Source organism: Trifolium pratense, linkage group LG3 (genome assembly GCF_020283565.1).
Source record: "Trifolium pratense cultivar HEN17-A07 linkage group LG3, ARS_RC_1.1, whole genome shotgun sequence".
Taxonomy (NCBI): domain Eukaryota; kingdom Viridiplantae; phylum Streptophyta; class Magnoliopsida; order Fabales; family Fabaceae; genus Trifolium; species Trifolium pratense.
In genome coordinates, this window is record NC_060061.1 from 10,836,072 (window position 1) to 10,847,930 (window position 11,859).

General features: G+C 33.9%; 2 protein-coding genes across 3 annotated transcripts; both read left to right on the plus strand.

Annotated features, from left to right (window-relative positions):
* Positions 1–63: 63 nt before the first annotated feature.
* LOC123914163 (protochlorophyllide-dependent translocon component 52, chloroplastic-like) lies at positions 64–2,708 on the plus strand. Its single transcript, XM_045965188.1, has 7 exons — positions 64–610; positions 717–904; positions 1,155–1,240; positions 1,339–1,547; positions 1,640–1,828; positions 1,924–2,111; positions 2,320–2,708. The coding sequence occupies exons 1-7, from the start codon at positions 98–100 to the stop codon at positions 2,573–2,575; spliced, it is 1,629 nt and encodes a 542-aa protein (XP_045821144.1). The 5' UTR covers positions 64–97; the 3' UTR covers positions 2,576–2,708.
* A 4,712-nt stretch (positions 2,709–7,420) lies between these two features.
* Positions 7,421–11,396, plus strand: LOC123914167 (protochlorophyllide-dependent translocon component 52, chloroplastic-like). Of its 2 annotated transcripts, XM_045965198.1 has the most exons (7): positions 7,421–8,850; positions 8,988–9,175; positions 9,378–9,463; positions 9,562–9,770; positions 9,863–10,052; positions 10,142–10,328; positions 11,068–11,396. In XM_045965198.1, exons 1-7 carry the CDS (start codon positions 8,341–8,343, stop codon positions 11,321–11,323), a joined length of 1,626 nt encoding a protein of 541 aa, XP_045821154.1. In that variant the 5' UTR covers positions 7,421–8,340; the 3' UTR covers positions 11,324–11,396. The 2 variants fall into 2 exon arrangements, with proteins under 2 accessions (XP_045821154.1, XP_045821153.1); XM_045965197.1 differs by lacking the exon at positions 11,068–11,396 and having other exon boundaries at positions 8,127–8,850; positions 9,863–10,051; positions 10,140–10,317.
* Positions 11,397–11,859: the final 463 nt, after the last annotated feature.

The window sequence follows — 11,859 nt, forward strand, 5'->3', positions numbered from 1 at the left end:
AGCTTCTAGTTGCATCATCTCTACAGTTGAATCATTGAACCCTCAAGTGTTGTGTCACTTTCTTCCGTAAGCTTTGCAGAAGGGAACAGTGGAAGCTATGTTGGCTTTTTCTGTTCATTTACTTCACATCCCAGTAGCAATTAAAACACAAACCCCATTAAAGAAATCAATGTTCTTGAACTCACAATTGCATTCAAAACATTCATTAATTCATGGGAACACTTCAAAGTTCAAGCTTCTCACTGCCTTATCACCCTCTCCATTGACAGATTCTAGTAGTAATCTTCAAGTGGATGATGAGGCAGAAGTTGAAACAGGTTCAGAGAAATTTGACTGGTACTCACAGTGGTACGCTTTGATGCCGCTTTGTGATCTTGACAAAAGAGCACCTCATGCTAAGAAAGTGATGGGAATTGATGTTGTTATATGGTGGGATAGGAATGAAGGTGAATGGAAAGTTTTTGATGATGCATGTCCTCATAGATTGGCACCTTTGTCTGAAGGAAGAATTGATCAATGGGGTAGGTTGCAGTGTGTGTATCATGGTTGGTGTTTTAATGGTTCAGGTGATTGCAAATTCATTCCTCAGGCACCTCGTGATGGACCTCCGGTAACTACTCCCTCCGTTCCTTTTTAACTGCCGCTTTTGAAGGGGAGGAAAATTTGTTTTGTTATCTTGTCATCCTCATTTGCGTTTGCATTAAAAAAAAGTGCAGATTCATACGTCGAAAAAAGCATGTGTAGCTGCTTATCCAAGCACAGTGCAGAATGATATCTTGTGGTTTTGGCCAAATACTGATCCTCAGTACAAAGATATTATCACAAGGAAAACACCCCCATTCATGCCAGAAATTGATGATCCATCATATACTAGAGTAATGGTAAACAGAGATATTCCTTATGGGTAAGATTTTAAGACAAATATAAAAATATGATATTTCTTTTATAGATTGGCCTAGCTTATGTGATTGTTTTTTGTGATTGGTGTAATTGATATAATAATTTGATCTGATTTTTTATATAGACTACAAACATATTTAATTTTTTTAAAAAAAGCATATCATCCGATTAGCATATTGAATGTGCAATTTAATTTTAAAAAAAAGCATATCATCCGATTAGCATATTTAATTTAATTGAATGTGCAATTAAAGGTATGAGGTACTGATTGAAAACCTCATGGACCCTGCACATGTTCCATATGCACACTATGGAGTAATGAACACTGCACAACCAAAAGGTATGCATATATATGATAAAAGTTTTAACTCCAGAAAATTCCTATTTGTTTTTTTTTTATATGAAAATTACATAATTAAAACTTAATTAACTTAACAGAGAAAGATGATAGAGAAGGAGGAAGACCACTTGAATTGTCAATTGAAGAGTTAGATGTCAATGGTTTCACAGCAACTCAGGGTTGGAGTAAAAGCATATTTATGCCACCAAGCATCTTTTACAATGTGTTTACATCAAACAACACTTTATATGATCCAAATTACGCATATAGTGATCCAAATAAACCTGCATCTTCCGTTGATACTATGGTATTAGTAACAAATTGAGTAGCTATAATATGATCCTCTACATCACGGCGGCCAGTTTTATAATGGTGTTATATAATATATCTTTTTTGCAGAAATCATCGTTTCAGAAGAAAATTGCTTTGATCTTTATTTGCATTCCTGTTAGTCCTGGTAATAGCAGACTGATTTGGTGCTCTCCAAGAAATTTCGGACTGTGGATTGACAAAATTGTACCGCGATGGATTTTTCATCTGAGACAAAACTTGATTATAGATTCAGATTTATATCTTCTACATGTTGAGGTAATTCCTTTTATAATATACAAATCACTTGTCGTGTTGGAAAACAATTTAGAAGTCTTATTCATCAAGTAATGTTACTAAATTAATTTTGATAGGAAAAGAAAATAATGGATGTTGGTCAAGAAAATTGGCATAAGGCCTGTTTTGTGCCAACAAAATCAGATGCTCTTGTGATTGGTTTTAGGAAGTGGTTGAAGAAGTATGCAGGTGGTCAAGTTGATTGGAGAGGAAAATATAGCGGCGCTCTTCCTCCTACACCTCCTAGAGAACAACTTTTGGACCGGTAAATCACATAAGATTGTGTTTGACACATCGTAGTTTCAGTTTAGTTATATTTTCATATGTCAAGTTTCAGTTTAAGTATGGTTATCAGTGTTCACCAGAACATGCAAATCATATCTTGCTTTGACACAAAACTTAACCTAATCGATATGAATCTCTAGTGTGTATTTTGAACATGTTCTTGATTACAAATTATCAAATTTGAACAGGTACTGGAGCCATGTGGTGAATTGCAGAAGTTGCAGTTTGGCCTATAAGAGCCTCAATGTGGTGGAAGTGGCGCTGCAGATCATATCAGTTGCTGCAATTGGGATTTTTGCCGCAATGAAGCAGGGTGCAGTTTCAGCTGTAACAAGAAATTCAATGGTTCTGATGGCGGTACTTTCATTTGCATTGTCGCGGTTGTTAGCTCACTTCATATACAAATACTTCCGATATCATGACTACGAACATGCCTTTCACTGAAATGTGTTTCCTTAGTTATTGATGTGATGAAATATCCAACATTGTTGTGTGTGTGTAGTCAAGTTGTACTAAAACATAGCTAGTAATTATTGGTATCTAACATATTGCTATAAAAACTGTTATCCTTCTGTTATGGAACCTGTGAAGGGATGTATGTTGACACTTTCTTAGTGACTCAAATTCTTATATTCTTTGTTGGATGAACGAGGGCAGTTTTAGTCCTACCAGTACCTTTACTAAATTTTACAATTCTTGTCCTACAAGAAAAGATTCACGCAGTTTTAGTCCCTTCTAAAATCAAATTTAGAATTTTATAGCATGACATGACATGAGATTAAAATAAATATGAATTTTTTAAAAGTCAAAAAGTTCAACTAAAAAATGTGTCAAAAAAAAGTTCAACTAAAAATAATGAATATCTGTACTAAAAATCAAATTTTGAGTTTTTTTTTTTTGTGAATAAACTTTTTTTTTTTACAAGAGAAAACTTAATTCATATCATTGCGACCAGACATGGAATATGTCGCTCGTGCTAAGACGTGGGCGGCCATATTCGCTTGTCGCTTTACAAATTTGACCTCAAAGTTGGAATTTGATAATAATAAAGACTTAATGCTAGAAATCAACAAACTAAACTCAGATATTCCTATTTGGCTAGATGAAATAGCATCAACAACAATTTTGGAGTCACTCTCAAATATGATGAGAATGTTAGAACTTATGAACAATGAATGGATGAATGTGAATGAACAAATTGTGAGAAAGAATGAGAGAAAAGGGGTAAATTCATTAATGATCAATTGATATATCTTTACAATGGTGTAGTATGGTTTTTATACACAAAACCAATGAGTTAGCATTAACCAACTATGGTTACTTATTAACATAGCAGTTAACTCAACTAACTAACCTACACACTAACTAATTCTGTTTTACTTGTAAAGCAAGTAACAGCTTTTGCAACAACCAAACTAACTCAATTTTAACTAACTTTGAATTATTCTCAACACACCCCTTTAATTCAAAGTCTCAAGGCTTTGAACATTCATCATTCTTCTTGGACTTATCTTTCCCCTTCCATTTGCCATTGCCTTTCTTTTCTGCATGAGCTTGCAATGCTTGATCAGTGGCCCTATCTTTTGTTCTTTCCATGATTCTTTGTTCATGAGACTCCAGTGTACATTGTAATTCATCCAATGTCAATGTTGACAAATCTTTGGTTTCCATTATTGCAACAGTGATATAATCAAACTTAGGAGATAAAGTTCTCATAACCTTACCAACAATGGTTTGATTGTCACAAGTATCACCACAACTCTTCATCTGATTTGTGATGTTTGTGATCTTGTTAAAGTAATCTGCAATGCTTTCATTGTTTTCCATCTGCAGCAGTTCAAATTTCCTTTTCCAAGTTTGTAATCTAACCTGCTTCAGCTTCTCATTCCCTGAGTGTGCTTTCTCAAGAATGTCCCAACATTCCTTAGCTGATGTTGCATTCTCAATCTTCTGGAAATTCACCAAATCAACACATTGATGAATGAAGAACATTGCTTTGAAATCTTTCTTCTTCAATGCACGATGTGCATTCCTCTGATTGTCTGTTGCATCTGCTGCTAATTCAGTGATAGCAGTTTCAATCACATCTTGTACTTCTTGAAACCCAAATATCACTTTCATTTGCTTATTCCATCGATCCCAATTGCTTGCATCAAGAATTGGCAATTTCCCACCAAAACTGTTGCCGAGTGTTTCTAGTTGACTTGTCATCTTCTTCCTGAGTTAATTGATCAAATTGCAGTGAATCTTGATCAATTCTTTAATGCCACGAACCTTGAGGCTCTAGATACCAGTTTGTTAGAACTTATGAACAATGAATGGATGAATGTGAATGAACAAATTGTGAGAAAGAATGAGAGAAAAGGGGTAAATTCATTAATGATCAATTGATATATCTTTACAATGGTGTAGTATGGTTTTTATACACAAAGCCAATGAGTTAGCATTAACCAACTATGGTTACTTATTAACATAGCAGTTAACTCAACTAACTAACCTACACACTAACTAATTCTGTTTTACTTGTAAAGCAAGTAACAGCTTTTGCAACAACCAAACTAACTCAATTTTAACTAACTTTGAATTATTCTCAACAGAGAAAAGCCTCTTTGTAACATTTAACCGATTGCTTCTTTGATAGCCATGGCTTCTCCCTCCAAAGTATTAAGTCTTGCTTGCTACTATAAAGCGTCCTACAATCCATATTTGCCGCTTTTTCTGAAAATAAAGAATTTATCTTTTCAACATCCCATTGTTTTGAGTTAGGAGTCATAAGTTGTTGAATAGATAAATTGTACACACCATAGTGGAGAGATTAAATGCTTATTTAAACACTATCATTAAAAAATCATATCATAAATAAGTGATTTCTCCATTGTTGATGCTTTCGGTCACTCCCAAACCCACCACCATGCATTGCCGTGCGATTCTCGAACCCTCATTTCCCAAGAACGTTTTACTCAAACGCGATTCTGAAACCCTAGCTTTTCAAACGTTGATTCTCATTCTCCAACTCCCATCAATTAGAGAGATTCTCAAACGCGATCCTACCGGCTATATCAAGGTTCTTTTTCTGGTTAGTTCTTTTCTTTTTACTTTCTGCAAAATGGGTTATCTGCTTTATTAATTTGATGCAATGAAAAATGGTTTACTTGCTAATTGTTTTATCACACTTCCATTAAAATAATTAATATGTTGTGATTATGTTAAGAAGTCCCACATTGGCTAGAGATATGACAAAGATAGCCTTTATAAATGTAGTGCAAACCTCAACTCTCAAGCTAGCTTTTGTGGTTGAGTATAGGCCTCCCAAATTCGAATATGGTATCAGAGCCTATCAACGATTCGCTGGGCCACTTCGTCGGGCCGCCTGCAATCAGGTTTCTGATCGGGCCCTCTACCATTCATATCCGCGCCTCAAGCCCGTAGTGCTTGGCGCGAGCCAGGGTGTTAAGAGTCCCACATCGGTTGAGAGATGACCTGACTAAGTGTTTATATACTAGATGCAATCCTCACCTTACAAGTGTTTAAATACTAGAGGCAATCCTCAACTTACAAGCCGGTTTTGTAAGGATGAGTTAGGCTCAATACTCAATTCTAAGAGATTCAACTCAATTACACCTACACCTTGAAGCTAATAATCTGGCTGGAACTTACACAAGAGTATTACAAGCTTTCAATTTTCATATGTTGCGGTTTAGTTTGTAACCTTTTAGTTTCTACTATGATTGTGCATCAAGAGTATTATGAGCTTTACTCCTCGTACATGTCGATTCTTATTGGTATGCCACAGTTTTTTGTACTCTTGTATTCCTATTCCTTAATTAAAGACTTGCAATATTTTTTTTTTCATATATGAACAAGATAAGTGAAAAAACTCAGGTATGATCCAATAGGAAGCATATCAAATATAGAGGGGTTTATCTTTGCATCCTTCATTGATACATCCAAGGCGATGCCGATTGACAGTGAGCATGCTTGTTAAATGGGGGGAACTCACCTCACAACACCAGTGAGGAAACTAGCTTATGATTATGTGTAGATTATCCTCATCCCTTGGATTTACATATAGCTTATATGTATCTTACCAATTAAGTTTTATTTATCCTTATTGAGTTATATAAGTTGGAGTCTGTACAATGGAGTTTTGAGAACATAAAAAAAGTGCCAAGTAGAAACAAAACAGAGAAATGTGAGGTGAGGGAGACTACATTAGTGGATCTAATTGTTATATAGCCTATAAGTTGTTTATAATTGATTTGAGAATGTGAATATATATGTTAGATTCAAAATATAGTATAAATTTCTTTTATGTGCTTGAACATATTCCTATGCTGATTATTTTAATCTTTTATTATTTGTAGTCCAATAATCTTCAAAGGGGCGTCTTGATGAGTTGTTTTTAAAAACAGACGATTGGAAATTTGGCGCTTGGGTTGATAGTCGGGCGGAGTCTACCTATGTAAGTTATTGATTGTATCTATGATTTGACATTAATTTTCAATTGTTAGTACTGTATTAGTAAGTTAGTTCTTTTGTATTTTCAAACTACTTTGCAGTATCATAACAACTTTGTTACTTTGAACCTGTTTATGTTGATGTATTTTGATTTTGTGGTAGATTTGATGTGTTATACATTGTTCTTAGTATTAGGTGCAAAACAGGGTAATAGGTAACAGGTGCTGCTTTAGGCAAAACAAAAAGAGAGAGTGAGGTTGGAGAAGGGAAGGTGATGATGGGGTATGTTAAAATAAGCTTAGAACTTTGCTTGTAGCACAAGTTATCGAGTTAGTTATGTTTCCTGCTTTTTCTAACTAACTGAAATTTGTATCTTCCAAGTTCTAGCTCATGATTAGTTGCTGTAGTCATTAGCTTTAGTATAAGAAGACTTGTATCACACTCTTGTAAAATCAAGTGATCATAATAAAGAATCACACCATTTCTCTCTCAATTTTCCTTTACATTTGATATTCTAACAGGGTAAGGAGTGAGGTTGAAGAAGAGAGAGTGATGTTAGGAATTTATGGGTGTAGAAGATGAACATGAAAATCTGGATTTGGATGTAGAAGATGAAGATTAAAGATTTTGGATTATAAAACTAATAATTATTGATTTATTTAATTAGAGGATTTACTATTATTTTTTGAATAAAATAGAGGATTTATTGGGTTTATGTTGAAGGAGTGAGTTTGTGGATTTGAGTTGTTGAGTTGAATACAACAAATTATTAATTTGATTAATTAAGCATTTTTTTATGTTTAATTAAATATACGATAAAAAAAAAAAATCAAAATGATACATTTATGGTGGTATAACAAAAAGAGATGTCATTAAGTATAGCTACTACATATTAAGATCTTTTACACTCACTTGATTCAATGCTTTTAAAACTTTGTCCATCATGGAACATTTTCCTCACTTGTCCACCAAAGCAGTGGTGACAAACTGAGAGATACTGCTATGGTAGTACGCCGACGACAGTGTAACTGTGTTTCACGATGGCGATGAATTGATTTTTTTTTTTAATTTAAAAAATATGTTACTTTTTTAAAGTTTTGATCTGATCTATTGCAATCTTTAATTGCCATGTGGTGAATATACATAAAGGAACTGGGAGAAGCAAGTCATGTGTGACATGATGTCATCTCAGCCAAATATAGAAAAAGTTGCAAAATTATTGAAGACAACCTTGGAAAAATATGTGTCAGCTTTCTTTAATAGGGTACCGTAACTATTAAGTAAGGGTTTTGCTAACATGCGTACCAAAATTAAAAAAATTACATTAAGAAAAGTAAACTTTAAATCTTTTAAAAGTTAAATACATGACTTTTAAGAAGAAATATGTCTAAAATGAGATTCTAAAGAGTGGAGATTCTTTTTAGTCCCTCACAATTTTTTGACGGCCCAATTTAGTTATCACAAAAATAAAACTCAAAATAGTTTCTGACATTTTCATATTGGGGACAAACTAATCCCTGGTTCGTTATAGAGGGAATAATTTGTCTTCCATATAAAAATGTCAAGGATTAATTTTGCATTTATTTTTGCTTGGGAACAATGAAAGCAATGTGGGAACCAAAATGGGGTCTGTTAAACATGCACACAAAAAATGTGAGCTTCTAGTTGCATCATCTCTACAGTTGAATCATTGAACACTCAAGTGTTGCCACTTTCTTCTGTAAGGTTTGGAGAAGGGAACAGTGGAAGCTATGTTGGCCTTTTCTGTTCCTTCACTTCACATCCCAGTAGCAATTAAAACACAAACCCCATTAAAAAAATCAATGTTCTTGAACTCACAATTGCATTCAAAACATTCATTAAGTAATGGGAGCACTTCAAAATTCAAGCTTTTCACTGCCTCATCACCTTCACCGTTAACAGAGTCCAGTAGTAACCTTCCATGGGATGAATCAGAAGTTGAAGCAGATTCAGAGAAATTTGACTGGTACTCACAGTGGTACGCTTTGATGCCACTTTGTGATCTTGACAAAAGAGCACCTCATGCTAAGAAGGTGATGGGAATTGATGTTGTTATATGGTGGGATAGGAATGAAGGTGAATGGAAAGTTTTTGATGATGCTTGTCCTCATAGATTGGCACCTTTGTCTGAAGGAAGAATTGATCAATGGGGTAGGTTGCAGTGTGTGTATCATGGTTGGTGTTTTAATGGATCAGGTGATTGCAAATTCATTCCTCAGGCACCTCGTGACGGACCTCCAGTAACTACTCCCTCCGTTCCTTTTTAACTGTCGATTTTGAAGAGAAAAAATTGTTTATGTTGCATTAAAGTGATCCTTCCATTGTTTGTTTAGTTTTCTTGTAGTCCTCATTTACTTTTGCATAAATAAAATGGCAGATTCATACGTCGAAAAAAGCATGTGTAGCTGCTTACCCAAGCACAGTGCAGAATGACATTTTGTGGTTTTGGCCAAATACTGATCCTCAGTACAAAGATATTATCACAAGGAAAACACCCCCATTCATGCCAGAAATTGATGATCCATCATATACTAGAGTAATGGTAAACAGAGATATTCCTTATGGGTAAGATTTTAAGACAAATATAAAAATATGATATTTCTTTTATAGATTGGCCTAGCTTATGTGATTGTTTTTTGTGATTGGTGTAATTGATATAATAATTTGATCTGATTTTTTATATAGACTACAAACATATTTAATTTTAAAAAAAAGCATATCATCTGATTAGCATATTTTTCTAATTTAATTGAATGTGCAATTTCAGGTATGAGGTACTGATTGAAAACCTCATGGACCCTGCACATGTTCCATATGCACACTATGGAGTAATGAACACTGCACAACCAAAAGGTATGCATATATATGATAAATGTTTTAACTCCAGAAAATTCCTATTTGTTTTTTTTTTATATGAAAATTACATAATTAAAACTTAATTAACTTAACAGAGAAAGATGATAGAGAAGGAGGAAGACCACTTGAATTGTCAATTGAAGAGTTAGATGTCAATGGTTTCACAGCAACTCAGGGTTGGAGTAAAAGCATATTTATGCCACCAAGCATCTTTTACAATGTGTTTACATCAAACAACACTTTATATGATCCAAATTACGCATATAGTGATCCAAATAAACCTGCATCTTCCGTTGAAACTATGGTATTAGTAACAAATTGAGTAGCTATAATATGATCCTCTACATCACGGCGGCCAGTTTTATAATGGTGTTATATCATATAATTTTTTTGCAGAAATCATCGTTTCAGAAGAAATTTGCTTTGATATTTATTTGCATTCCTGTTAGTCCTGGTAATAGCAGACTGATTTTGTGCTCTCCAAGAAATTTCGGACTGTGGATTGACAAAATTGTACCGCGATGGATGTTTCATCTGAGACTAAACTTGATTCTAGATTCAGATTTATATCTTCTCCATGTTGAGGTAATTCCATTTATAATTTATGAATCATTGTTGAGAACAATGTAGAAGTTTGATTCATCAATTAATATTACAATATTAATTTTGATAGGAAAAAAAAAATAATGGATGTTGGTCAAGAAAATTGGCATAAGGCCTGTTTTGTGCCAACAAAAGCAGATGCTCTTGTGATTGGTTTTAGAAAGTGGTTGAAGAAGTATGCAGGTGGTCAAGTTGATTGGAGAGGAAAATATAGCGGCGCTCTTCCTCCTACACCTCCTAGAGAACAGCTTTTGAACAGGTAACCTAATCGATATGAATCTCAAGTGTATATATATTTTGAACATGAATCTCATCTTGAATCCCAGTTCATTATGATGAATCTCGATCCATTCAAACGAATCACTAGCTAAACCTAGTGTAATCAGCTTCTTTTTGTTGTGAACATTGTATAGCTTCTAGTCACTTTTCTCATGTCGTTTTATTTATGACAAGAATTTATTGAGGTTCATATGTGATATATCAACTTAAACTTTTGTTATGTAAAAAAAAAACTTAAAATTTGTCACATATTTTTCCATAAAAAATGTCCTAGTTTCCATTGGTAATGTAGCTTATGATTCATAAGAAGATTTGATTAACGGTTAGAGAAATAGGTCTTCTGATTCACTATTGGAATATTAAATTGATAACCATGGTTTTAAGTGGAGAGCTTTACTTATGTCAAGCTTAAACCAAGTTATAGGTTCACCTAGTTTGCGTTTGCTTGTTTTTGTTTCCCCACACTTGTTTTTTTGATGGGTTTGGTTTCATGAACATGAACACTTGGCAGGGGATGGGAGCCTACGAGAGGTGCCAACCTCGTTGGGATGTCTTCTAGGTTCTCCGATGTCATTATGTTGTTAATTCATCAAAAAAATGTCAAGCTTAAACCAAGAACTTTCAAATATAAAATTCTAAAAAGATCAATGTTACAAAATCATTAATTGCAATGGGTATTTGTACCATGTTCTTGATTACAAATTATCAAATTTGAACAGGTACTGGAGTCATGTGGTGAATTGCAAGAGTTGCAGTTTGGCCTATAAGAGCCTCCATGTGGTGGAAGTGGCGTTGCAGATCATATCAGTTGCTGCAATTGGGATTGTTGCCGCAGTGAAGCAGGGTGCAGTTTCAGCTGTAACAAGAAATTCAATGGTTGTGCTTGCGGTACTTTCATTCGCATTGTCGCGGTTGTTAGCTCACTTCATATACAAATACTTACGTTATCATGACTACAACCACGCCTTTCACTGAAACAAAGCTGGTTAATGGTTGTGTTTCCTTAGTTAATGATGTCCAACATTATTGTGTGTGTGTGTGTGTACTAAAACAAAGCTAGTAATTATTGGTGTGGCTAAAATATGAGCATAATAACAGCATGAAGAGATGAGTTCAATTATTTGAATTCCTGTATAAATACTGTTTTTCTTCTCTTGTGGAACCTGTGAAGGGATGTATGTTACTTTCATAGTAACCCAAATTCTTATATTCTTTGTAGGATGAATAAGGGCACTGCTACCTTTACTTAATTTTATAGTTTTTTGTCCTACAAGAAAAAACTCATGCAGTTTTAGTCCCTTCTAAAATCAAATTTATTTAATTATCCTTAAACACTTAAAGTCTTAAAATTTTGAATATTTAGAATATTTTAATAAATATGAATTATTTAATTGAGCTTTTTTTTTTTAGAAACTTTTGTTCATTTATCATCCCTTTTTTTTTTATAAACATTTATCATCTTTTTTAGTTTGTGTGAAACGGACAAATGTGATAATTATTATGGGATAACT